General features: G+C 40.0%; 1 protein-coding gene across 1 annotated transcript; it reads right to left on the minus strand.

The window, feature by feature from the left end:
- Nucleotides 1-1,503: 1,503 nt before the first annotated feature.
- Nucleotides 1,504-27,962, minus strand: c1qtnf4 (C1q and TNF related 4). Its single transcript, XM_063880578.1, has 3 exons — nucleotides 27,621-27,962; nucleotides 6,044-6,405; nucleotides 1,504-5,890 (listed from the first exon to the last, which is right to left on the minus strand). Exons 2-3 carry the CDS (start codon nucleotides 6,398-6,400, stop codon nucleotides 5,069-5,071), a joined length of 1,179 nt encoding a protein of 392 aa, XP_063736648.1. The 5' UTR covers nucleotides 6,401-6,405; nucleotides 27,621-27,962; the 3' UTR covers nucleotides 1,504-5,068.

Below are 27,962 nucleotides of genomic sequence, written 5' to 3' on the forward strand. Positions count from 1 at the left end.
AGCATATTACCATCATATTTTTACCGGCCAAAATTAAACCTGGCTTTTCAGACCTACTCTGACATTGTTTGACATAAACAACCTGTAGCCTAAATAACCCTATGGAAGTAGTATTATTTACATTCATTTGTGCCTAATTTGATATGTGCCTAAATGATCATTTATTATTTGAATAATTCATAGAGGCTTATGCCACCTTCCGTCTTAGATGCAAAAGACTTTTATTTTGATAAAGGTATCGAAAATGTGTTTATGTCACCGTGGGAACGTGAACTTGTCATTACGACTTCAGATCTGGTTACGGATGGATGCACATGCACAAAGTTAACAAATTGTATGGTTTAATGGACCCGTAAGAGAGCTCTTATGGTGTTTTACCCATTTATATTGTTAGGCTACAGAAGAATACATGGCGCTGAAATCCATGCGTTTGACTACTTTTTCCAAATCCATAGGGCAAAAGGTCACGTAGGCTATGTTTTTTGCATAAGGTTTATCTTGGGCGTCGAGGGTCGGGCTTTAAACTTTTTAGAGCACCCACCGGCAGAAACATAAATCGGCGCCTATGCTTGTTGCGCCCGCCATGGTGTCCAGTTTTCGTTATGGATGGTTATTTTTGTCTGGGATGTGTTTCTTTTGTGGTTATTTATCATGGGTTTACACTAAGTTAAGCAGTTGTATAGATTGATACTCTGTTAAAAAAAAAAAACAGGCTGCAAAGTGCAATTATATAAACGGAATTTATCGTTTGTTTGGACATTGAAGTGTACATGTTAATGCACTTTATTTAGTGGCGTTTTTTGTGTATCCATCAAATACACATGTTCTTTTTACATGTATCTACTACATTTTACCAAAATGGTTTCAAGTGTAGGCCTACTTGAGTTAAACTCTTTGTCAAAGAACATTTACCTAAATTTCATTATTCAGTGCTTATTCCAAACCTAACTTTTTTTTTAAAAATGTGTGTATAACGCATTCATTATTTTAACCATTGTAGCTATAATAATTAATTGGAATCTTTGAAACCTCTGAAAACCTGTTTTTATTAAAAGAAAATATATATTAAAATATGTTAAAACTGAAAAACTGCAATCTGCTTTACCATGACTGCATACAATTGATATTGGTGTGGCAAAATTAACAGCCCCCTAACTTTCACAAGAGTTAAATACAGCTAAATAAATCCATGTCCGAAATAACTGAAAACTGGAGCAACTTTGGCAAATGAAACGAAACAATTGTTCACTAATCTAATAGTCCATTATCACAATGAAAATATGGTTGATAATAAATGATGTGTGATTGAATGCCTTTTAAATTAAATTCTATTAATTTTGATTGTTGAAATCTGAATCATAATCTGTATGACATACTGGAGTCAGCCAGCAGATGATGCTGCAGCACACAATATAAAAATATAAAATGCAGATTTACAGAATTTCTGTGACAGCTGATGGTTTTATCATAGTTCACATCATGGATCAATGAGAAAACATGATATACATTTCCAGTTTTTATTTTGGCACATATTTGCAATGAAGCATTCATTTTACATGTAAGAAATACTCAAAACAAGAGTTAACATGGACCAGACTACTGTAGACATTGGTCAAAATGTTTTTATTTATTCTGGTTTTTTCCCCGTTGTGGATGGATTTGTGCTGTTCGGACACACCATTTCTTATTTCGGGTCATTTTCAACCACATGTTGACTCGTGTGTGCTGGACAAACAGTAGTTTCTAATACAGGATGATCCATCTTTCATCAGGATTATCAAAAAGAAAGAAGCACAGACCAGGAACATCCAACATATTGTCAGTTACTGCACAGAATATTCACTTTAATAAAAATACACAGTTAACAGGCATCACCTGGGCCTGTGAAGCCGCTCAGCAAGTCATGAGAACTTTTCTCTTTTTTAAAAAATTGTATTTGTAGTTACATGCATGCATCACACAAGTGCTTCAGATGAGTAATGCTCAAGTCACTTCACACACCACGAGTTCTGATCATGACTTACTGAACTGGGTCAGGTTTGTCTCAAAGTAAAGCTGAAGCATACACGGTTCCACCCTCGAGCACTGGACTCTATCTAAGGCTTATTTTATATAAAGGGTATGATTGTTACAGAGTGCATTATTTTCTGAAATGAGGCAAACCCACAGTCATTTCATACTGTGAAAAAAATATCAACTCTCTAGTCCAAAACTGTTTCATTTTCTGACATCTGCAGCTGTAGAGGACAGGAAATTGTCGATTAGTAGCACTGTTACAGAGAGGCCTGGTGAGAGTGTGAAGTCGCCGGAGACTCGCTGTCTCTTATTAGTTTTCTGAGGAGGTGTGAGGCAATTTCCCCTGGTGCTAAAGAGAGCGCTGTGAGGTGAATACGCTTGTGACTCTCAGCTAATTTCAGAAAATTCTGCACTACTTGTCACATTTTTAGGTTTATCTGATAGTGTTTAATTTAAAATATTTCAGTGAAATCAAGAGAACCTTTCATTTTACTTTTGTGATTTGCTGGCACTACTTGTCAGAGGATTTATGGATTTTCACTAGCTTTTAGTGGTATTGTGAAAATATTCATCACACCACTGTCAGTTTATCTTGTGATACTGTCCTAAAATGTACCTGAATGCATTAAGTATACTTATTTTTTTACTTTATCCATCCCTTTTTTTTATGACTATAGGCTGCTGCAACAACCACATTTCACACCTGGGGATAGATCTCAACTTGTATTTAGTTTCAATGGACAGTTTTTTGCATTAATGGACTCATGTGGGTTGGCTTGTGACCCCTAAAATGTCTACATAGGACCTTTTTTTAAAGGTAATCCCCTCAGTGTGGACATTGATTTTCTTACTTTTCTTTTTTTTATATGATCAATTGTCGAGTGACCCCCTCAGATTTATTCATAGTTATTCTGACCCCTAGGTGGAGAACCAGTGCCCAAGCTGTATGTCTAGGGAATAGTGTAACTCAAGTGAGGTTCCCTTCTCATGATTTCATTTTGACTTACATAGCTCCTAAATATCTAAAAAGGTCAAAATCTTCAGTATTTCTTCTGTGAGAAAAGAAAAATAACCAAAATAAAAAAGTCTTCTTCCTACGCTCATTTGTTCTTCTGACCCCTTGTATTTATTTTCCGACCTCTTTGGGAACATCGTTTCTGGTCTGGCAAGTAGCTTTGAGATTTTGTTAGAGCTGCAGTAAGATGTTTTTGGTCACTTGCTGTAAACACACAATGACCTTTGTATTATTAATGTATTTGTTGCCATAACATTTTGTTATGTAGCAAGCATTTTTTTATTTTCACAATCAGCAGACACGAAGCAACATTATCATTATTTTTGAGTCATGCTTTCATTGAAGTGATGAATGAAATTATTTTACTCTGCTTTTAGCTCTTAGTTTGGTCTCCATCATCTCCTGAGAAAAACACCTGGCTCATAAGCTGCTAAATCCATGTGCTCCAGCTATTCTGAAAATGTGTCTGTCATTTGAGGGTTTTGTGGGTGTGGGTTCTTTTTTGGCTGGAAAGTTAATAATGGTAGTAAAAGTAAACCAAAGCTATAAAATGATAGCCGAATTTTTGGCAAAAACTTTTGGTTAGTATGACATTAATTGTCATTTGTCAATGCTTTGAGCAGCACACAAAACTATTTTCATCTCTTTAGTGACAGCAGAAATTAAGTGAACCAAGTGTTATAATTCTGTAAACTGACCTGTGCCCACTCTTGCTGTGTTAAATCCTTACTTGTTTGAGTCTAAATTGTATGTTCTCTTAAATTAAATAAGCCTGCCAGCAGTACCCTAGTCCGTAAGACCATCATTTATAGCATTACTTCACTTCACAGAAAACTACCTCAGGTAAAAAAAAAATGTAAATGTTCAATTACAGCAAAGTATCACTTCACACGGTGCCTCTCCAACAGAGTAGGTGATTTCATAAAGTCAAGGTTCATCACAACTTGAACAGCATCATCTTTCTCCCGGCGGTGTGAAATTAAACAGACATGCATATTACAGTGGCCTCGGAGAAGCTGTTCAATTTTCCCCACAGTGGACGCCATCTGAAGAAATGAATTAAACTGCTGCTAGAATTAGAAATCAAATTATGGTCCGCATCCCCGCAGGCCCAGAGGTGGCATGTGGTCAACAGTTGGGATGGATATGCTGTCTGCGCTATATCAGAATGGTTGGTTTCGTCCCGTTGTCCTTTGCTCCCGCTGTGTCTGAGCACCGGAGTGAGAAACACTCTGAGATAAAGAAAATAAAGACTCTACTTGACGTGAAACACACTGTTTGTATCCGTTTCACATGCCTCTAAAGACATAAATAATAAATATGTGACATTTTACATACAAGCAGAAACAGCAACAACAAGTCTTTGACAAGAATAACAAATGCACTTACAGGAAGTGATTTCACTTTATAATCAAAATGACTATGGAATTACCTCCTCACCTTCATGTACAGTAGGTAGGGTGATTCACCTTAACTCCTTAACAGGTTTTGAGCCTGGACTCTAGTTTAAATAAGACAACAACTTTTCATTTTGTTTTCGCTTAAAAGGGAGATGCTTACTCCAACCCCATGAAATATCAACAACCAATAATCATTACCTTTGTCCAGAAAATTTACTTGCCCAATTTTCATGAAAGTTGGTGGAAGGGGTGTAGCATTGGACAAGGAATGAGTAGGTAGGTTTAGCTTTGTTGAATTTAATGTCATGGAGGTATGACATCTACCTCCTTGAGGTGGTTTGACTGATAGAGGGGAGCAGGTAATACCGCAGTTTTCATTATAGAGTGAAATATTAAATTGAGTTCACATTACTGTCATTCAAAGTCTTATCCTGGGAAGCTGACAGCTGGAATTTTGAGTCAAAGTTCCCCTCGATTTTGTGAAGAAATTCATAGTAAGAGTAAGCGTCAAAGACACTGGTGAGTTTTCTCCCCATGGCACAATACCCACAAACTGCTCAACGCCTTTTATGGACTCAGACTTCTCCACTTACTGAATTCCCCCCACAATGTTCAGTCCCAAGCCTGTATGTTGTGGTTAGGGCTTCTTGTCTGCATATGATTGGCTGGTTCCGGTGGTGGTTGTAGTGTTGGGTAAGTCTGGATATACCAGGAAGCCAGTAAAGGTGATGTACTTGGCGTGGTTGCTGTAGGCTCCAAAGCCATCTTTCTGGTGGGAGTAGAGCCAGACAGTGTCTCCTGGTTTCAGCGACAACATCAAGCTCTGACTCTGCAGAGCCTTCTCACCCTGGCTGTCGTCATAGATCATTGCCTGCACCTCCAGGTGGTTCTTCATCAGCTTGACGGACAGCGTCTTCTGTGGCATCTTTCCCACGTTGAAGGAGAAGTAGTAGGCTCCAGGAACACGGCAAGTGAACACCCCCTCCGTCACGTTAAAGTCTTCCCCGATGTTGACGAACGCCGTGTCGAAGCTCACCGGCTGGTGCTGCGGCAGGCCTACTTGATTGACTCCCACGATGCTTTGGGTGCGCCCCACCGAGAAGGCCGATCTTTGGTCGTCCTCTTCGTCGTCATACTCTTCCTCTTCTACCTCCTGATGTTGCTGCTCCTTTTGCTCTAACACCACCGCTGCTTCTGTTGTTTCAGACCTGATGCTCTCTGTGGCCTGGTTGCTGATCAACAGGGGCTTGTTTTCCTCCTGGGTCTGCTGGGAGTTGAAGTCAGAACGGTGTTGGTGGTGGTGTGTCTGGAAGTCATAGGTGTCGGGGTAGATGAGGTAACCGTTGAAGGTGGTGTAGTGTCCTGTGTTGCTGTAGAGCGCATAGCGAGGGTCACCATGGAGACGGAGCCATACGGTGTCACCAAACTCCAGCTGCAGCATGACGCTCTGGCTCTGTACCTGAGGATTAAAGCAGGCCTTATTATCACAGTATTACATCAACATTACACATAATCTAAAAAGATCTACAAAACCAGTCAGCAAGGAACTTTAGTCCCACCAACAAACGATCTGATGTGAGTGATGAGCATTTTTGAGAGGTCTGAAACATACCTTCCTTTCCTCTCCGGCGTTCTCCTCATATACGATGGCCTGCACCTCATTCCTGTTCTTCATCAGCATCACTGAAAGGTCTTTGTGGGGGAACTTCCCCACTGTGAAGGAGAAGAAGTAGGCCCCGGTGATGCGACAGCGGAACAAGCCAGTCTTGGCGTCAAAATCCCCACCAATGTTGACATAAACAGCATCAAAGGTCACGGTCATCTTGGGCCCGCCCTCCATGCTGTTGGTGCGTGCAACCGAGAAAGCCGAGCGCTGCTCGACATCGTCCTGAAGACGGGCGAAACCCCACGCACCGCCCACATTGCTCAGGCACAGCAGGCCAATCAGAACGCTCACTGGGAGCAGCATTGTCTCTGGAGAAACATAAGAAAGAAAAGAAAAATATGGGTTTAAAATGTTTAGCTACATGGAAATCGTAATGGAATAAGTAAACCTTTTCACTTCTCATCCATTCAACTTAATCTTCTGAACCACATTAACAAACAATGAACCACGGCTCTCTGGAGAAAAGGATAAGGTTTGAGAAATACTTCTTTAATTCAATCTGGTTTCGTATGACTAAAAGCAACACGATCATCGATCCGACGCAGTCCCCGACTGTTGTTGTTGTTAGCGGCGTTGGGGAGAAAATCAGCGACGTAAACGGTGATGTCATGACGCAGCACCAGTAAAGTAATTTTGAATTTACCGGTTTATTATACATTTTACCAGCTAAAAACCGGTAATTACCGGCTAACGGAAACCCTCGTCTGTATGATACCTGCTATCCTGTAGCATAACCATTTAGCCTTTTATTCAACAGTTTAACAAAGATTTAAGTCTCAAAGGGAAACAATGTTCAACATTGAGACATTTTATTTAAATTCAGGAACCATTTTAAACATGATTTTAAGAGCTGCAACAATTGGACCAATGATTAATTTTCATTATCATTAATTACATTTTTTTGCGGCGCACCCCCTTCTATGTCCCAACCGGGTTGACGCACCCCCCAAAAAAAAGCAAAAAGCAAAAAAAACGCAACAAAGCTTTGTTCTATCACCATATAAATAACTTTGTCCTGAGACGTTCCACTTGACAGTTTCCCTGATTTCAGCCTGTTAATCATATTTGAAAGAATGAATGAAACGAGTTGGCGCGCATATATCCTAGCCTACAGCTGTCTTCTTCTACGTTTCTATCAAAAACTAATAAATTATAGTTTTTTGATTTAAAATAAAAGGGATTACAAAGGAAATGTTTATTGTTCCTGTTTTTTATTGTAGCCTATGGAAAAATCCCACTTAAAAAACAACACTGTAATATTTTTACACCAGACCACCATTATATGTTTCATCTCGCAGACCCCTGGGGGTGCGCGCACCACACTTTGGGAATCCCTGCTGTATCTGTATATTTGGGTCATCTGGTCAAGGTGACTGGAAAATGTAATAAAGTTGTTTATAAAATAAAATGGCAGACAAATTCAGCATCATTTGATACATGACATTTTTTGTAGGGTATAACATGTGTTGGATACAAGGAGGTAAAACATTAAAACCACACGTATACAGACAATTCTAGCAAAAAATGTGCAAGCATTCATCTGCACATTACAAAACATCTACCCAAATAAGCCTAACACACACACACACACACACACACACACACACACACACACACACACACACACACACACACACACACACACACACACACACACACACACACACACACACACAATCATTGTGCTATGGTTGAGTCATTCAGGCAGAGCGCTGTCAGCAGAAGGGAGACATTATTGTGTCTTTTATTAGAGACAAGCGCTCTCATTGTCTCATTGTCCTCCTGCAATGAACCAACAGAAGCAGGAACACGAAGGTGGAGCTGTTGGCGCCTTCACAACAAAAGGACTCCGTATATCATGTGCAGAGCTACCAGACCCTGAGTCCGGTGCTCACCACAGTTTATCAATTTACACAGGGATAATACAACTGTCATAATATATGCCACAGATTTAAGGGGTGGAACTGCTCATTTATGTCTTGATAAAAGATTAAGGAGGTATTATAAAGCAACTGGATTTGCCTTTTGTCTGACATAAATGTCATCCGTTATTCAACAGGCTCTAGTTTAACTATCAAAATGAAATCCAGGTGTAAATTCAAAACCTGATTTAATCTTTTATAGATATTTACAATCTATCATAGATTGGCATTGTGAGTGTCCATACTGTAATTTTTCGTGGTTGGTTTTGGTTTTCTTGACACACATGACATATTTAGCATTTCTGTTATATTTAGATGACTCATAGGATGTGGGAAAAAACGACACGTTGTGACTGGAATGAGAATATTAGATTAGAATGACATTCATTGATTGTAGTTTGGGAACAAAACAATATATGTATGTGTCAACAGTGAAAAGATGTATACATATACTCTGAGTAAAGTTTAAATTATTATACGAGACATTTCAAATGATCACAAAAATTAAATGCTACATATGCTACATGCTCACTTCCATTAGTATGAGCTTCTGCATAAAAGTACTTTATACTGCGCCTGTAGCCTTTTCCAACCAATAATAGATTTCGAATTAGATTAGAAGAATAGATTTGAAGAAGCTGATTTATTGTGCCCTCAAATCTGCTCTGTTTATTCGGTGATGAACAAAATTCCTGTGCAGGTCTCATGATGAAATATCAAAGGTGAAAATACTTGAGAAAAGAAACTTGAGCCAACTGTTGGTGAGACACTCTTGGTACATTTCAGAGGTGAAAATTATGGTGGCAGACAGGGGCAAACGCTTTACCACAGCCCCAAACACTTCCATAATCAGAAACAGAACATAAATAAATGCATATATAAAAACACAAATGTGCCAAAACACATGCAAATGAAGAAACGTCTTCGACAACTTGACAACACCTGCTCAGAATTAAGAAAACTTTCACCAACTTGACAAAACATGCGCAGCGTTGACTAAAAGCGCTGGATTAACAAAATGCTGCAAACTAAAAACGCTGCAAGAAGCTGGAAACACAGCGAAAATGGGGACACAAAAAAGTGATGCACATAGCTAGGACCGGATTTTTGTGTTATAATGTTGGCCATCTTCACTCTGGAGTTTGTTTGTTGCAAATTTAAACTGTTTTATCAGAATAATTGAAACAACTAGGTTAGGTACGTTAATTTGCTATTAAAGCAGATCTGCATGCAAAGAATCATGCAATCCCGTTGTTAAAATAAGCCAATAAAACGTGTATTTTGGCACGTTTGAGTTTTTCTTTTTATATCGTTTTTGAGAGTGCAGCACGTTTCTCCTAATGAAAATGTTTTTGGCCATTGTAGCACGTTTACACAGGTTGGCCACCGTTTTTTGTTTTTTTTCAAAGCTATCTGTAAATGATATTTTCATGGAGGAATATTATGGACAAAAAGCATGTATGTGTGTGCTATCCTGTGACAAGATTCCAGGGTGCCATAGGAGTGTAATTGGTGAGAATCGCTACTTATTATACCATGTTTGATTCTGAGTGCATCGCCATGTACCCATTAATGTGCTACATATTTTTCTATTCCAACAGTAGCAATGCCTTGCAGTTATTTACTCTTGACTCTAAATGTTATTCTTGTGCGTTTATACTTAATCGACCTCTAATTATGGCATTTAATTGTACTTAAGGCACCGAGGCACAACTGATTGTTTTTGTGTGATTACTTGTCCCGCTGCAGCAGGGAGAGGAATCCAAGATGCGCTAGCCCGATGCAGATATTGTAATTTTTCTTTATGAATCCGAGCACACTTTTAGGAAATAAAAAACAAAACTAAATTAACACTGCAGCAGATGGGCGTGTTCATATAATGGCAGCTTGCACTCAGAAATAATGTTTGTTTGTGTGTATAATGGCAGCCGTTTTAACCAGTCAAGTCGACAGACTACTCCTTAGAGAGTTTGATGCTTCAGGTTCAAACAGCCATGAAAGAATAGATCAAACAAAGCTCTTCCATAATGAGCACCCATGAGAGCTAAGCACAGAGAGGAGCTACAGAAATGAGCAGAATAGAAAACAGTAGAGCAAAATTAATCAATGCAAGCAGGAAAAAGCACACAGTTAGGGTTTCTTACTAATTTGCTCAAGCATTTTCTTGTGTCTTACTCCTTCCATTAATTTATTTTAGATTGGTCACACATTACCTCCGCCAATGGTTTCAGCTGATGTTGTAATTCTGTGAGCTGAACAACTACAGACAACAGAGTTTCAGGCCAAGGGTGCTGCAGCACAGGCAGTATGAGAAAATAAAGCACCTTTTTGAACATTAAAGCCTGGAACATGTCACAGTACAATAACAAAATACGAAATATGAACCTAAAAAGCATAACACGTGTGAGATAGGGCACACATAGGCTGCATTCATGAGATGTCAGAATCATCAGATAATACCTGTTCTTAAATCGGAAAATTCTTTCAACAACAGAGCATCCAGCAACTTATGTTAACTCAACAAGACCATCAGCACTTATACATTTTATCTATCCACCCATCCGAGCTCTGGATCTGCTCTGGATCTCCTCACAGTTGGAATTACTGAACAAAGACAAATGGAGTTTGTGTTGAGTGGTTCAACGTCATCATTGTGACATATGTTTGAGGTCACAAATCAGTTAATTGTGATGTTTTCTAGGTAATAAATCCATTTGTCATCCTAGTTCTTAATGTATGATTTTCCTGATACTTTCTTACCTATTTTAATTTGTTTTCTGCAAGTGTGAATAACCTAAAAATTAAAAATGCTATGTTATCCTGTCTCCTGAGGAGTTTGCCCACTTCAGTGAACCCCTGTCATCGGAGGTTATCAGGAGGACTCTAATGTCGGGGGGGGGGGGGGGGGGGGGGGCAAACTCAGACGAGCAGTTTCTGCCTGCATGGATGGGTGACTCTCCACGGCTGTACAGTGATGCCTGAAGAGTGTGTGTGTGTGTGTGTGTGTGTGTGTGTGTGTGTGTGTGTGTGTGTGTGTGTGTGTGTGTGTGTGTGTGTGTGTGTGTTACACATGACGTGCTAGGTAGCTGGCTTGGGTTCGCACCAGCTCTGCCCGCATTAGTCGTGTTCATCCTTAGCTTTTCTTGTGTCTGGTGGACTCGTTCGTTCTTTGGGGGGTTCAACTCCTGTATTTATGTTGACATTTCAGATTGATAGATGTCTCCCAAAATGGCTTTTTATGATTCCCTAACAAGTTCGCCACCTCTTCAGCCGCCTGCCATTACCGGAACCCCATGAGTTGCAGCTCTATCACTGAACCTGAACATCATGAAAACACACAAAAAAAATCTAAAATGTCAAAAGTGGGAAAGAGCTGTATTTGTAAGAATTAAATAGAACAAGAATTCCTAGCTTTATACAGACATGTTCAAACCAAAGCCAAAGTTGACATCCCGCTGCGCTTAAGCATGGTTTTTAAATATATTTTTAAGATGTTCATTAAACAATAACTCTTGTTGCAGGTTTGGTTGGTGAATGTGTGTTGGTGGTGATGGGAGGATTTATGGCTACAGCATACAGGGATACTATATTTTTTTTTAGGTTGCACTACTTGCACCGTGAAATCAGGTTGGAGCCAGATTGGGCATGCACTATAATTTGCGCAGCAGCTGCGCTGAACAACATTTGCATAGCTAACAGAGTTCCTCTCCCAATGGAGGGCTTTGGGCGAATAGAGGCAGAGGTGGAACATAACAGAGAACGAGTTGCAGAGAAAGATGTGTCGGCTCCTCTCATGAGGAGCACGCTCATTTGTTTAGTGTCCTCGGCTGTCAACACTGTTTAAGCTTTTAAAAAGATGGATTCAGGGTCTCGGGAGTATTTTCCTTTTGGTTTGACTATTTTTGACTCTTAATACTGTGTTGAGAAGAAGAACGTATACACACATTGGCTATCTCAGTGAGAGGGAGGTGTGATTGCACCTATTATCATTCTGGTTTGGGGAAAACTTTCTCAGGCACGTTTGTATTTCTTCAAACCAATCACAATCATCAGGTAATTTGTCAGTGAACTGGTGTCTTCGTGCATAGGTTCAATAAAGAAAAAAACAAACATCAGAAGCAATATAAATTGGCTCATCATATAAAATAATGTGGCTGATTCACCCAAAATCAACCTATACTCCAAATGAATATTCAGCAACTTGGCAACTTAGAAAAAAAAAGATTTATTGACCATTTTTAATTGAAACATTCTCATTATCAGTTCTACTGGGGAAAATGTGTCATGTATATAAACACAATGTCAATGCTGGATTTCTAAGGCAAGTTTTTCAAGCTTTTTCTTTTTCACTCGTAATTTCGCCACCTCTTTTCTCATATTTCTTATGGCACTCCTTCCGTTATTATGGCATTTTTTAAGTGTGGATACTCTGCAAGAGAATAAGATGCATCTTGCTCTGGACATCCAGTAAAATCATGTTATAGACCACATTTGAAAATGACTTTGTGGTTAACTTGCAGTTGATGTGGATTTTTTTTTTAATTCATCTTCAACTTCCGTAACTCATCTCTGTAAGCTCTTAGTCCTTACTCATTGTCTGCACGGACAGGTGACTCCCTACTGCTCTATTAAGTGATGCCTGAAGGGGTGGGATGGTGTGTGTAAAGCTCTACTTGAGCAAAGTCAGCATGAAACAGAAGAGGCCATGTTTATGGGAAATATACCAAGAATTACAAAGAAGACCTCCATGTTTATGTGAAAAGACCAAATAATTATACTGTAGCACACGCCATGAAGCAGGTGTCATATTCTTCTCATTTCATCAAGCAACAGTCAACCTTCCCTTCACAGCTGGGTAATAATTCAGTCATCAGACTGTCATCTGATCTGTATTATCTATACAATCTCTGTGACTGTGATTATAACGGTGTTTGACATTCTGAGTCAGTCTGCTCCGACTCTGGATTGATGTGCCCTTCTGAGAGAAAGACAGAGTTGAGACAAAGGGCTGGTGTCTGATCACACCATCGGTTATTTGTGTGTTGTCAACACGGTAGAAACCTTTCAGCTGAACCCAGGTTTGTCTTGGAAAGGTCTCCAGGATTTCAAAACCAACCTTATTTTCAGATTGACCTTCTTGCAAAAGAATTGTGAGAGAGCCTTACAAATTCAAATATCTCAAACCCTGCAGCTGCAACTCACTTTGAGTGGCCCTATTATGCTCATATTCAGGTTCATATTGGTATTTTGTTCCTCTACTGTGACATGATTCCATGCTTTAATGTTCAAAAAGCTCTTTATTTTTCTCATACTGCCTGTGCTGAAGCACCTCTTTTCGCCCTCTGTCTGAAACCAGAGCCCGGTCCGCTCTGATTGGTTAGTTCTGTTGTGATTGATCAAACGCTAAGTGATATCCCGCCCCTTAGCCTATCAGATACAATGTGTTGGAGTGCTAGCCAATAGAAGCGCTAGTGCTACATAGTGATGTCATGTTATGGAGGTAAATAAAGGAGTCCAATGGAGGCATTTCAGGCAGCGGGGGTGGGGGGAATTTTTGGGGATTTTAGACTTTGCAGACCATTTACATGCACAAAAACCTGAACACTACAAGAAAGGCAAAACCCTAAAATGCATAATAAGGCACCTTTTTAAATGTAAGCTAAAATTATACAAATTTGAAACATATTTTCAGATGAGTGTGGTAGTCTTTGTGTGTCCCTGGCACACCGGCAGTTTCATTATTTTGCAAGCTCCCTCTTTATTCTACTGTGTTATCAAATCCCAATTGAATCTTTGCTCCATCTCTTCCCTAATGTATGACTTAAAATAGAGGGAAGGAAAAAGGCTAATTTCTCCTCCCTGGAGACAGATCAATACCTGATGATTGAGAAGGCGGCTGAAAAGCGTGACAGCAGGAGTAAGAGGAAATGGAAGAAGAGAGTGTATAATGAGCAAGAAAAGCTGAACAAATATAGCACAACATTCTTGTCAGAGTGGATTTTGAATAAAGTGTGAAGATGTGGGAGGTTGTTTGGCTTGGGGGGTGGATTTTCAGTGAATGTGTGTGGCCTATATACGTTTGTTGTGTGGGTGGGAATGTGTTTAGCTACGTAGGTTGCTATAGGTGTCTGTATCTGAAGGAATGTGCGACTGCGTGTGCTGTTTTAAAAAGCCTATCTTTGTCCAAATGTGAGATGAGTTTTGCGTATTCATGTGTGGAAACATGTTGTCCTGGGCTCATGTGTATATACAGAAGTGTGTGTGCATGCATATGCGTATTCAGCCTTATCTTGGGTGTCTGCATGCTTCATATGCATGTGGCAATATTTTTGTAGACTCTCTTCACTATTGGGCCATCTGCCCGAGGTGATAATAAACACATTAGCACTCAGCCTGAAGCAGAACCACATCTCACCGGCTGCCTGAGAATCACTCGTTTTTATTACCTTTACATCTGCTCTGAGAACCTGCAAATATGTTTTCATATTGCCTCCTGCTGCAGTGCACACCCAGCAGTATCATGTTTGTAATGTTGTAGGCCATTTGAAGATTGCTTTGATTGGAGATTACTTTCAGCGGAGCCCACAGATTCAGACAAATGGATTTTTGCTTCAGCTTTATGCCACTTTTTAGCCTCTTTTAGCTCTTTGTTTTGGTTTTACGGCACTTAGATTTTATTGTTTGGACTGATAGCAGAGCCAAGCCTTTTAGAAAAACCCACCAACTATAGAATATCTTCAGTAGACTACAGTAGACTGTAGGAGCCAATTAGCGCCTATAATATATAGATGGGAACCAATGTTTGTGAACTCTGAGGTTTTGCCGGATAGGTAAACAGTTTTTGTCCACACAGACACGGTCCTACACCCACACAGATGCTGAGGTAAAGTTGGCTTCCAAAATATAGTTATTGTCTTTCTAGGTGTTATCTTAGGTATGCTGACGGAAAGCTGATTTGAAATAAATGGACAAAAGTCACTGGAAAATAAATGGACTAAATTTTCAATTGGAAACTTTGTATCAGACAATGAAATGTATGCAACAGTGAGGTCAACAAAGTGCACCTCAGTGGCCTAACGCGTTGGCTCCCTCTAGAATCACTGTTGCGTTTGCCCCTTTATTTGTTTGTGTTCACTCGGCAATATAATGTTCCAAAAAGTGGTAAACAAAGGCCTTGCATGAGCAAACTGTTTTCTCATTAGTCCGAATTGTTACTGGGGAAGATTTACCTCAAATGTTTTTATGGGAATAAACTAGCATTTAGGGGCCATATTTTGCTCATTTGCAGGTCTATATTTATTTTGTATCTCTTCTGTGAAATGTTTGAATCTCTTAATGGTCAAAGAGTTCTTTATTTTTCTCATACTGTGCTACAGCACCTCTTTTCACCCTCAGTCTGAAACCAGAGCCCTGTCTGCCCTGAAAAAACACACTACAAGAAAAGGAAAACCCCAAAACGCCCTGTCTCTCTACAGTACTTGTACTCTTAATTTTATTAAATAATTACTAAGGCCACCGTCTTCAACCTTTATTTGAAGGTAATATTTAGTTTGCCGAATACAATTGCTTTCACTGTTTACACATAGTGCTTTAGACCTGAAAATACTTCTTTATCAACTTGCTGTAATTATTTAATTAGGCAGAATGAGAAGCCTTTAACAGTCTAAAAGTAGTAATCTTGTCAATCTTCAAACCCAGCAATTTCTATCGTGAGCACTTTGCTCAAGCTGAAATAAAATCAGTTCTTTGAGTGGCTGTTTCACTATCGGTGCGATCCAAGTGTAAATCCATCTCTCTGCTTCCATGAACAACCTCTCGTACCCCGCCACCACCATCTCCTTTATTAGATCAAAGCCACACAGAGAAAGCTATTGTTCCATTGTAGAGTCGAGCACGGCTGCCTGCCTGCTCTGAAGTCAAAATAATTCATTGCAAATATGCATGGGTGTACACACATTCATACACGCTTGTCATTGTTTTTAATGTGCCTCTATTTCAGCTGCGTGTGTCTTAAAGTTAAAAAAAAAGTTGTTTTGTCACATATGTTAATTCACCTAGCAGAAATATTGGCGGAAGGTAAAAACATTTACCAACACATCTAAATTTCACTAATGCTCATATTGTGTCCTGTTTGCTATCAGTAAGACGAACACATGTAACGTTTTAGTTTGATGGAGGGTTAAAGGGATAGTATGGATATATTGTGCCAGTTAAACAGACACTAGTACCAGCACAGCAGCAAAATATATTTTAGTGACCTAAAAGAAAGGCCAATCGTAAAAATCAATATTGGTTTAGGTGTTTGCTAAATTTCAGTATGTTCCAATTGCCAGCTGTTAATTCTTTACTTTGGCATTTCATTTTATAAACAGTGAACTAACCGGTAAGGGTTAATTAAGATTTCATACACAAGAAGTAGTCTCGTTATGATATCTTGCGAGAGTTGACTCGGTATCTGAGAAGATGTATGAAAAGTGAGTGAGCGTTGTGAAGAGGAAAGCTGAGAAGAGTTGTTGGAATACCGAGAACGTAGCATAGATTTATTTATTGACTCATATTTTTGGCTGATTTTGAGCATGTGGTTGTTATGCAGGATTTCAGATCAATCCTATTTTTTTGAAGGATTGATAGACAAAATAATTATAGACTGGATTAAGGGGAAAAACATTCTATATCTCTGTAGCGTCCTTTCCATAGTGGTGTCAGAAACAGATGCCCAATCTGAGCCTGTCGGTGTCACTTACTGTATTAATGTGGAATGGTCCGAAGGGTTACATTGCAGCCTATTAAGTGGTTGCTGGCTGCATCGATTTTGCTCAATACTTGACAAATGATTATCCCCATTAGTCAACAAAAACATGGAAAAAAGGGGTCACGGAAAGTAGGCTACATGTCATAGACACACTCTTTCACTTATCCATGATTTGCGATATTTTTGGTAGGATAGTACATGTGTCATGGTCACTTCTTTTTTTTTTTTTTTGTGCCATTATGCACAGATTGTGCAATCCTTAACACACTCAACACAACACGGTGCCCTATACAGGTAGTCATTTAAACACAATTAGTTATTAATTAGATCTTCAGAAGCGTTTGTTTGTGGATTTTACTTGACAGATGCCTCAAACCACAGATTATCACTATTACATTTCTGTTTATGCAGTGCTTTTAGAAAATGTGTCAACTTAAAGGATGTTGGTGTAGCTTTGATCTTTGACGGAGCCAGACAAGCTGATTCCCTCCGTTTTTTTGTCTTTATGCTAAGCTAGGCTAATTCCAAAGTCAAAAACCATACGAGTCAAATATCTGCAATCCGATCATCAGACACTAAGTAAGTTGACTTTTCTTTTACATTTTGTATATCAGCGGTTAATATGTGACCAGAATGTGAATAATTATTTATTTGACAGAAGGTTGTGTCAAAAATCAAATTTAATGAGCTGTAATGTTGCTAAAATCCATCTTACATCATTCCTCTCATTGTCCAGCTTCAAAAAGGCATGTAATACAGGCGTACATCCGAATGTATTCTCATGTTTACCCACACACAAAAGATGAAACATCTTTTGCTTCATGAGTTCAGACAAACATCTATTGTGACGCTCCAGCTCAAGGCCAACCGCCCCCATCTCCCAACAACAAAAGGGGGGAGTGGTGGGGGCTGCAGCCTCCTCCTCTCCCACTGCCATCTAAAATATAAAAGCGCCTTTGAAAATGACTTGTGTTGCAGCATGCAGCCTTGAAAGCCTCAAAGATACTAAACAATGGGAACAGGTCCAAATTATTGGCTGCTGAGAGGAGAGGAGTTTGATCCTGATGAGGTAATAATCACCGCCTTTGACACTTTGTTTGAAGCAGATCAACAAACCATATGAACAAGAACCATTAAACGGTTCAGGCCATGGAAACTGTGCTTATTTATGGTTTTCTATCCCTCCTTATTTGTAATGTCAAGAACACAGATTCTAATGCGTAGACACACTAAATCTGTCCTCTATCTTTGTCAAACTGCTTCATGCTGAGGAGTTTATTTTGTGATGAAGTATGCACATTTTGTCTCTCAGTCTGTTTTCTACTTTAACCTTGTCCCTATCCGTTATCCTCTCAGCCACCCACCTACGCATACATGTGTGATTATGTACTTTTCCCATGATGCATTTCAGCAATTTCTTGCCTGACCTTGATTCATATTATTCTGTGAGATGGAAACTGTTTTGACAGCAACAGCAACAAGAGGTTATTGCTACAATGGATGATGATGATACAAAAAAAGTTATGTGCGGTTTTATTTCCAAGCACCAGAAATATATTCATGCATTTTTCCTGCTGGCGTGTTATTTAAACGAGTTAGAAACATGCACTGTAATGTTTTATTGTTTTAACAACTTTAGTCCTGTTTTTCCTCATTTTAAACTGGGTTTTGCCGTATAATGCACTAGCTCAGGCTAAGTCGGTTGTAACGAAAGTGTAGCCACCAGTTGTTGTGCACCTAAACTCATTTTATTTTGAGGTTAAACTGAAAATGAGCACAACCGAAAGGCTGCAATAGTCCATAAAGTCAATCCTTTGTTAATAATTTAACAATTTCTCTTCATTTTCACTTCCAAATAAATCTGAAATGAAAGGCCTTTCATATCATCTAACTGCTTATTTTATTATAAATACATTTGATGAATGCAATGTTACTGAAACGAATGACAGCCAAAATATAAGGAAACAAACAATTATCTTTTTAAATGTGCATACAAATGTTGGCTCTCATCATACACAATAAGATTTTGAGAGATATTAAAAAGACTAATAAAAACAGCTGCCAGCCTTTATTAGGACTCTGCCATACTACACTCAAACCATCATCATATACCAGAGGTTGGTATAATAGTCGATATAATTCCCCTGGCAAACTTCAGAGTCCTTTCACATCTATCGAGCTTTGCCAGTTTGAAAAAGAACAAAAATCAATATGTGTTACCTGCTTCTCTCAGCGGGGCGAGCGGCTGATTCCAACTCAGAAACCTCCTGGGGTTGATCAGAGAGAGCACAAACTATAGCTTTCTTTCACTTCCTACTTTCGACTGGATGCAAAACCCTAAATAAAGCATCATGTGCCTGCCGACAAAATCCCAGCACATAAAGCTTTCTATAATGATCAATACTGCCGCTGTTCTCCACGGAGCCTGCCGGGCCGCTGCGTGACTGATGTTCTGAAGCCGCCTCAGTCGGCCTCCTACCTGCTGGGCGGGCCAAATCAAAGTTCAGGCTTCTAAGGGAAGGTGGATATAAAAGATCCCACCTCTGACTGAAAGTAAATATGCAAATGTGCACTTTGAATGAGCATGGACATCAAAGTGCTTAGTGTAATGAGTACTGTAAATCCTGAAATCACTAGTACGATACAAATTCATGTAGTGTTGTAGGAGCAAAGATTGCAATGCCTTGAAAATCAATCCCCCTGTGTGCAGACAAAGGCCGAAAAAGGTGTGAGGTTTATGGGCAGGAGAACTGACAGTAAGCAACTGGAGTCTAATCTAAAATAAAAAAAATGTGGCTCTGTTATATAAATATGTATTGCTTTTTTACTTCACACTGCCTTCGTTTGTGAAACCAGGATTTTAGTTACAAAGGATAACCTTGTAATAAAAGCAACAGTACTATTTTATCTGGGACAAACTAGGAACATGAAGGATTCATGACTACTGACTAAAAGAGAAATCTGTTCACACATCGCACCGCTCTAGGGAACACGCATGCAGACACCATTAGTGCCCCCTACACCAGCCAACAATCAGGACACTTTGTCTGCTGTAACAATGATGTTTTCCTCTGTCATGTTAGTGTGCGCTCTACTAGTCTTTAAAAAAAGAGAACCACACTGAGACCTGAGCTCCAATCAGTAATGCGTAATGCTGTTGCTACTTGGGTTTGGAAGACCACGCTCACGTTTAAAGCGTTCCATTCATTGGGGCTCAGTTCCCATGCACACGGCCCAGGTTCAAATCCGGTAGGGAATATACGTTAACGCCTCCGTCTCCACCTTTCAAAACATTCACTCTCCAATAAAGGCTTTTCTGGCCTAAAAAATATTTAAAAAAAGAAAAGAAACAATACAATCGTCCCATGAAAAATGTATCCACACAATAACAACAAATCCCCAGTAGATGTGTATACCCTTGGTTTAAAGAACGCTTTTGAAAAAAGTTGGAAGTTAAGACTGCCTGACTGCAGACTTTATTTGGACAATAACTGTACTGACAAAGTTGCTCTATGTTTAACACAGACTAACCAACATACACATCCTAACTTCATCACCGGTAATGGAATGACATGCTATTTTTTGGGAAAGAAATCATACACATATGGTGGATCTTACAGACATGATGGATATTGGCGGATGCAGCCATGTTGTGTGGATTTTAATGCTCGTCCATTTGCGCTTTTAACTTTCAGCGGAGGCGCTATCGGAAGTTATGCCAGATGTTTACAGAACCGCTCATCCAAATGAGTCGACACGTGGCTATGCAGTCCCACGGGTTCTCAGCGACACCCATTAAGTAGATCGGTACAAGGGTTGCTGATAATATGGACCGCGTTTATCTAAAGCACTTCAGTCACACACGCAGATTGCTAACATTGGGATCAATTTGAGGTTGAGTGTCTTGCTTAGACAACCTGCCAACCTGCTGAGTAGCAACAACAACAGCTGTCAAGATAATCAGGAAAATGGAGGAACATATTGATGTTTTTCCTTCAGTAATAGACAAACTCACTTGATCACAAGCTCTCTTTCTTGCTGAGGGGAAGTAATACCATGAAAGACATTATGCCTCCCTAAAGTAGCTTTTCATTTATTTTTAAGACACTGCTTTATATTCATCGTGTGGCTCATGCGTGTCTGGAAAACAGAACTGTTTTTGCAGCTGCATATATCCTTGAGCTATTTCTTGATAAAATCAGAATGATCTGCACGTTGCTGTCTCTAAAACTAAACAGTTTAAGATACCTTTTGGATGTATACAACTACACATTGAATATATTATTATGTATCATCCTCAGCAATGCCACGACTATATTGTTTATTAATGCCGATTGATATCTTGATTTGGTGTACAGTAAGTAAGACATTTTCATTGTTTTTGACTTGAATAAATGTGTACATATGAAAGGTATTTCAGACATTCAAATATCTGTAGTTTTTGGACATCTTCAGTATGAAAACATTAATTTCTCTGGCTTTTATGAGAATGAAATGTTTAAATTATTCTCTTGTAAAACCTATTTATTTAACATAAATCTGAATTTAAAGAGCCCCTATTATGCTATTTTGGGATTTCCCTTTTTGGGGTTGTGCTATATAGGTTTTTGTGCATGTAAATGGTCTGCAAAGGCTAAAATCCCAAAGTTCCTTCTCCTTATTCAAACTATCCTCATTTTGTACAGTGGAATGTATTATTTGCAGTATTACCCTACCATCCTTTCTCATTAATGGATCTTCTTTCAACTCTGCTTTTGGCTTTTTGATCCTTGCAAGGCCTGACAGCACCCTCCTCCCCGTCCACCTCCTCCCTTAACAACTGCACAAAAGATAAAGAGAAAAAAAGCATGAATGTCTAATACGCACCCCTTCCACAACCTCAATGTTACAAGCTGGAGATGGAGCGACCTGGTCACTTGGGACATAATATCAAAGAAAGACGGGGGGGCTGTTATCTGGAGGTGCAGTGACAGACCCCTGCTACTGCTGCTGTCCCTCTCATTAGTCCCCCTCTTCCTCCTTCCCTCCCCCCTCCACTCTCATCCTCAACACTTGTCACCGTGCTGTCAGCTTGCCCGCTCAGCTGTAGCCACGGGACCAGCCTGGGGACCGGATGGATGGCATGGATGAAGGACAGAAAGAAGGAATAAAAAATGAAAGCTTCTCGAGGTGTAAGCCAGACTTGTCAGCTGAAGCAAACAACAGAGGAAGATCCATTTCTATGGACTCTAATCCATCCTGTAAACATCTTCTTTCTACTGCCACAGCCTGAGTACAAAGAAAACCTGGAGCAGGAAGACTTGCTTTTTCAAAACTGTCAATTCAGCCTGTACCACTACAGAGACACAGAAATACAAAAAGAGAATACTAACAACGGTAGCAGCATCCTGGTGTCTTGCCAGAAAACATTGGTGATGGTGACAGACGAGACAGGAGCGAGGCAGCAGACTGGGCTCATTGTGTGTGTGTCATTATGAGAACGTAGCACGTGAAGTCATCATTTATGGAGCCGGTTTATTAAAATGTGAGTAAAATGCATGAAAAATTCAACTGAAAGATTTAAACACAAACTATGAGCGAATTATCGTGGTTTGATTTCTGGTTTCGGATTCCTTTTTGTTCTGCTTGATTACCCCCCCAAAAAAGTGTTATATTTTCCAGGACAGCATGCCCAATATCTATGATCTGAAACATCAACAGTTTGGGTGTCAGATCCTTGGTATCAAAGAGCTGCTTTTTTAGAGCTGCCATTTTACTTTCACACACATTTTGAAAAACCACGCAGGGAAAAATGCTTAAGAGGATCAACATTTATCCATTTAGTGCTTGAAAATAATCTGGATTTATCGCTCTCCCTCATATATTCTCTCCTGCACTGTTTCAGTTTGTCTGATTAACTCCAGGTATTCATTAATTGACCAAACCAATGGTGAAAACTACTAAATCTAGTGTCACTATCTGAGTCTGCTATTGACGTATTCTACAGATGCATGCTTATGTTTACCATATCAGTTTTGAGTCTTAGCATGCTAACATTTGCTTATTAGAACCTTACTTTAAGTAACCTATTGTTATTGATAAAGTAAAGGGTGTTTGATTAGCAGAATGTAGTCATAAAATACAGGACAGACTGAAGTGGAGGATTGATAGACGATGATGCCTACGCCAGAGTAAAAACTCTGATCTACATGAAGGATGTAAGTATGACCCTTTCATATAGTCCACGGTGTTTCTGCAGTATCTCAGGAAGGACTAATCAAACTCTGGAGAGGGCCATATAAATTTGTATGTTACCTGAAGACAACCTTGTAAAATTGTGTTAAATTAAAAGCCGCTGCCTGAATTGTTTGGCTCCTAAAGCAGTGTTATGGCAAGCATGGCCTCGGCCAGGTGAAGGTCCTGTGTGGTCTTGAGGGTTGAGCAGAAGGGGTTCTAGTTGGTTGCAATATGCAACCTCAACACTGAATGCCGCCATATCCGACACACTGTCAAAAATAGCATCTTAAAGAAAACTCACAATTTCTACCTTATTGAGACCTGTCACTCTCTAACTGGCAAATGCATCACAGGATGATGGTGCATAAAACGTATTGATGGGAAAAATCCTATGAAAGATTTTTACTTCTCGGGACTGGAGAGAGGTTTAAGTGATAGTAAAGTTTTGGTACATGGAGCAGAGTGGTACATGGAGGTGAGTGATATTTTTCAGGATGTGTCATGAGACGAATCAGTGCTGCAACAGAGGGATTACCACAAAATGACACCCTGTATAACTCAAATATGCCTTCTACTGCTGTACTGGCATGTCTCTCCACTCAGGGCTTATGGTCTGACTTGTTCATAGCAGTAATCCTAAAATCCTAAGTGAATGCTTAGAAATAATTTGGCTTTCACATCATAGTTTACTATGTTTTCACACTGTTGTGCTCACACAAAACTCACCTGCAGTAAGTCAATAATCTCACATGGTTTGATGCAGTTTGTTTTCTTTGTGTGGGATGTGAGTTGCGTTTTCGAGGTCTGGGTTGCTCAGAGGAAGCAGCTATCCATATGCTTTGAGTATGCTGGTTGTTTTTTGCAGAGGTGTATTCAACAGCAGCTAAACAACCTTTGCCAATGGCCCACATCAGTTTTATTTGGAAAATACTGACAGTTTTACTGTTACAGCACCAGCTTCGTCAATACAACAGGAACAGCAATGTGTGTGGACTTGACGGACGGCTTACAATTTGTGATATGTCCCCCTAACTCTTTGTAAATAATCTCTAACAGCATATATTCTGCATCCCTGTAGTTAAGAAACCATTGTTTTATTTTAATACTTTGTTTTTGCAAAGCTCCTTACAACATTCATTCATTCTGCAGCTCAGATATACTTCATATATAAAACCACTGCTGTCCTTTGCTAATTTATAGAAGGTCGTTCATGTAATTTGTTGCTCCTGCGTCACTCCTGAATCTTGTTCAGAAAACCAGCGAGGCCATCTCTTTTTAAATCATTTGGTTACTATGGAAGTGCATTGCTTTAACCATGGAAATACATTTTTAATGCTATGTTGTAATTACGCACCCCAAAGCCCACCCTGGTAATTACAAGATACATTTCTCAGAACTATAAGAAAAGATAAGCATTGTATAATTATGCTAAGTCATAATTACAAGATACAGCAGTCATAATGATTTCCTTTTTCTTTGGTGAATGCTATGCATTTTATGTAGGAATGGCAACTGATTAGTGCTGGTGTGCACTGGAGTACATCCCGTCGAGGACCTTTAATGAACTGAGATCCATGAAGTCTTTTTTGAAAACAATCTTGTTGTGGATCAAACATTTACGGTGCAATGTTATGCATTTGTTAAAGAAAAAGAAAACTGGGGATTGTGTGGCATGTATAGGGGTTTTGGAGAACAGAGTGAAACTAGATTTTGCTACATGAAATATCCATCCATCCATCTTCTCCAGCTTTTCTGTCAGGGTCGCGGATGTAACAGCTCCAGCAGAGAGCCCCACACTTTCCTTTCCCTGGCCACATCAACCAGCTCTCACTGGGGGATTCCAAGACACTCCCCGGCCAGCGAAGAGATATAATCCCTCCACCTGGTCCTAGGTCTACCCCTCGGTCTCTTCCCAGCTGGACGTGCCTGGAACACCTCCCTAGGGAGGCGCCCACGTGGCATCCTCACTAGGTGCCCGAACCACCTCAACTGGCTCCTTTCAACGCGAAGGAGCAGCGGTTCTACTCCGAATCCCTCCCGGATGACTGAACTTCTCACCTTATCCCTAAGGGAGATGCCAGCCACCCTGCGGAGAAATCCCATTTCGGCCGCTTGTATCTGCATATATTTACATGAAATATGATGCGTTTTATTCCTTTTTATTTGGTACTGTAAGGGCCCTGTCAATTCTCTTTGGACCAATTTATAGGGTTTTAGAAAAGCTTTGTCATTCAAGAGAGACGAAGAGCATCAGAGCCAAGACTTGGATAAAATAAGGTAAACGGTTTTCCTATTAAGAGGATCTGTGTTCCTGAATATCGGAGTAGATTCACCGCTCTGACTTTTTTTATAAGCTTTTGCAACGTGGTAGTGGCATGAGGAAAGGCAGTGTAGTGCTTTCTTCTCACATTCTGCAACCTGTGTCATCATTTGAGTGTGGTGTATTGAGTTGGTATACCTTTGTCGGGTGCAGCTTAGGCGAAGATAACTGTAAAGAGTGTTTGCCTTTCCTGCATACATGTCAACATAAATAAGTCACATTTCCCCTCCAGACACACTTCCATTTCCCTTGGTCACCTGTTACTATGCTCCTTTACCAGCACTGCAGCAGCTCTACATACCACTTGATTTTCTTCTCAGATTGTCCTGCTTTGCACCGTTGCTTTCAAACCTCTGATTTAGGTTTTTAAAAGCAACCTAAAATAACTCCATGTTAAGACCCAATGCGATCGCTTGGGTCAAAGTCATGTGTTTGTTTCAATTATCCATTACATCCATACATATCATATTTTTACCACATCTTCTGACTTTCGGAGCACTGGCTCTGGGTGTCGTATGATGCTGCAGATGGTTTTTTCATAGTTATCACCTGAAATCCTGGTTTGTCTCGTACATAAACTTAAAGAGTACATTATATGCTCATTTTCAGGTTCATATTTGTATTCTATGCCTCTATTGTGACATGTTTACATGCTTTAATGTTCAAAAAAGTGCTTTATTTTTCTCGCAGCCCCTCTTTTCACCCTCTGCCTGAAACCAGAGTCTGCTCTGATTTGGGTGTTGGAGCACTGGCCAATGGAAGCAGGAGACTTACATAGTGATGTCACTATGAAACAGAAGAACACAAAGGAGTCTAATGGAGGGGGGAAAGGGAAACCCCAAAAAGCATTATAAGGCTTCTTTAAGAGTGCCTTTTGATTCGGTATCAGTCACTGAAGGCTGTGAAAAAATGTACGTATTTGACGCCCCGGGAATAATTCAGGACTTTCAGCTCTATGTTGATCATCAACAACAAATGCTAGCTAACTGCACTCATGACAAATGAAGACTGTGTATTTAGCCGTACATGACAAAACTCAAAAATGGAGCACAGAAGTGGGCTAAGCTGCCGGAGTGGTTTGAGAATTATTTTCACCAGTGTAAACTGTAAATCCAAGCTGCATTATGCCCCAAAGCAGCGAGCTCACAACTTTACAGAATCGTCTCCCAAACCTTTAGGGGGGATTTATAAGTAGAGCATTCCTTTACTTAACTAAGCACTATAGTGTGTATGTGCTGTAAGAGTGTGTTGGTATGATACTGTGCGATCTAGATATACTGTAGGTCAGAGTATCTTTTATCTGCTGCTTTCTTTGTTTGCTTTCTCCACATCAGGATACGCCTTCAGTCGTGGACAAAACAGGGCAAAAGCAGCTGGACACAGTCACACACACACACACACACACACACACACACACACACACACACACACACACACACACACACACACACACACACAGATGCTGCAAATAACACAAGCGTAGGCCCGTTTCCAAATGTGTAATCTGTGCACACACCTCGAGTCAGAGGATGAATCTGTTGCCTGCGGCAGCTGTGCGCTACCGATCTGTATTAAGATACTGTGTCTGCAGACAAAAGGAGTCACCTCCTCAGTGTGGGGAAGCCATCTAGAGATAAGAGGGATCTCGTCAACTCTGTGTTATTAACAACCCCCCACAGCTACAGGGCTCTCTGGCACATTTAATGAGAAATAAATAAAGCATAGGATATCCCTGCATGTGCTGCATGTTACCAAAAAGACAAAACAAGTGTGGCACAGCTGGCACATATGAAAGATGCATGTTGTCCTTTTGCACATCCCATAATATCACTCTAGCTATCACATATGATACTCACGCATCATATATGCATTCCTCCCTCAGTTGAAGTATCGCTGTTTCTGGAGATCAGTGCGAATAAATAATGCACTCTGCTCAGACGTGGCACGACTGCTTAACACACACTATTTTTTTCACTAGCAGCATGCATCACTTAAGGAAAGCATTCATTAATATTACAGCATCACTTACATCCCGTTTCTTAGTCCATCCGGAGAATGACACTCTGACATTGGGATGGACACAACACATCCCGGACTCTTTCTCTTTTGTTGACATTCGTCCCTCAGGACACAGCAAAGCCCCCACTGATGCCCTGGTGTTTTACGCTGCATGCCTGCACATTCACAACTTGAGCATCAAGTTCATCCCCCTCATGCTGCGTTCACCTTCATAAACCTGAATGTCAGCATCAAATTACAGCATGCAGAAAAGGCTGAAATAAACAGAGGGGGAAAAAAGCAGAGTTTTCTCACCTGTATGTATGTGTGCAGTCTTCTGTCCTGGATGTGTGTGAAGCGCAGAGATGAAACTTCTGTCTCACCACCGCTGTAGAAAAAACCCTCCCCTACTCTTCCTTTCTCCTCCCTCTCTACTCCCACCCTCCTCACTCACCCTCCTTGCTCTTTTTTCCCGTCACTCGCTGTTTTTTCTCCATCTGCCTCTTTCTCCCTCCTTCAGTGTGTTCCTCCAACCTGCTGCTGTCTTTAAAGCTGAGTTAACCAAACACACACACACACACACACAAACACACACACAATATAAATAGTAAGAGGGGGTTGTGATCTGATGAGGTCTTGGAGGTGCAATGCGTACCA

This window comes from Eleginops maclovinus, chromosome 4 (assembly GCF_036324505.1).
Source record: "Eleginops maclovinus isolate JMC-PN-2008 ecotype Puerto Natales chromosome 4, JC_Emac_rtc_rv5, whole genome shotgun sequence".
In the NCBI taxonomy this organism is placed as follows: Eukaryota; Metazoa; Chordata; class Actinopteri; order Perciformes; family Eleginopidae; genus Eleginops; species Eleginops maclovinus.

What these genes read in the sequence shown, in the direction of transcription:
- c1qtnf4 (XM_063880578.1), bottom strand. Translation starts at nt 6,400, where the DNA reads ATGCTGCTCCCAGTGAGCGTTCTGATTGGCCTGCTGTGCCTGAGCAAT. An exon ending in ACGCCGGAGAGGAAAGGAAG is followed by an intron (nt 5,891 to 6,043) that starts GTATGTTTCAGA and finishes TTTAATCCTCAG; the next exon opens with GTACAGAGCCAGAGCGTCAT.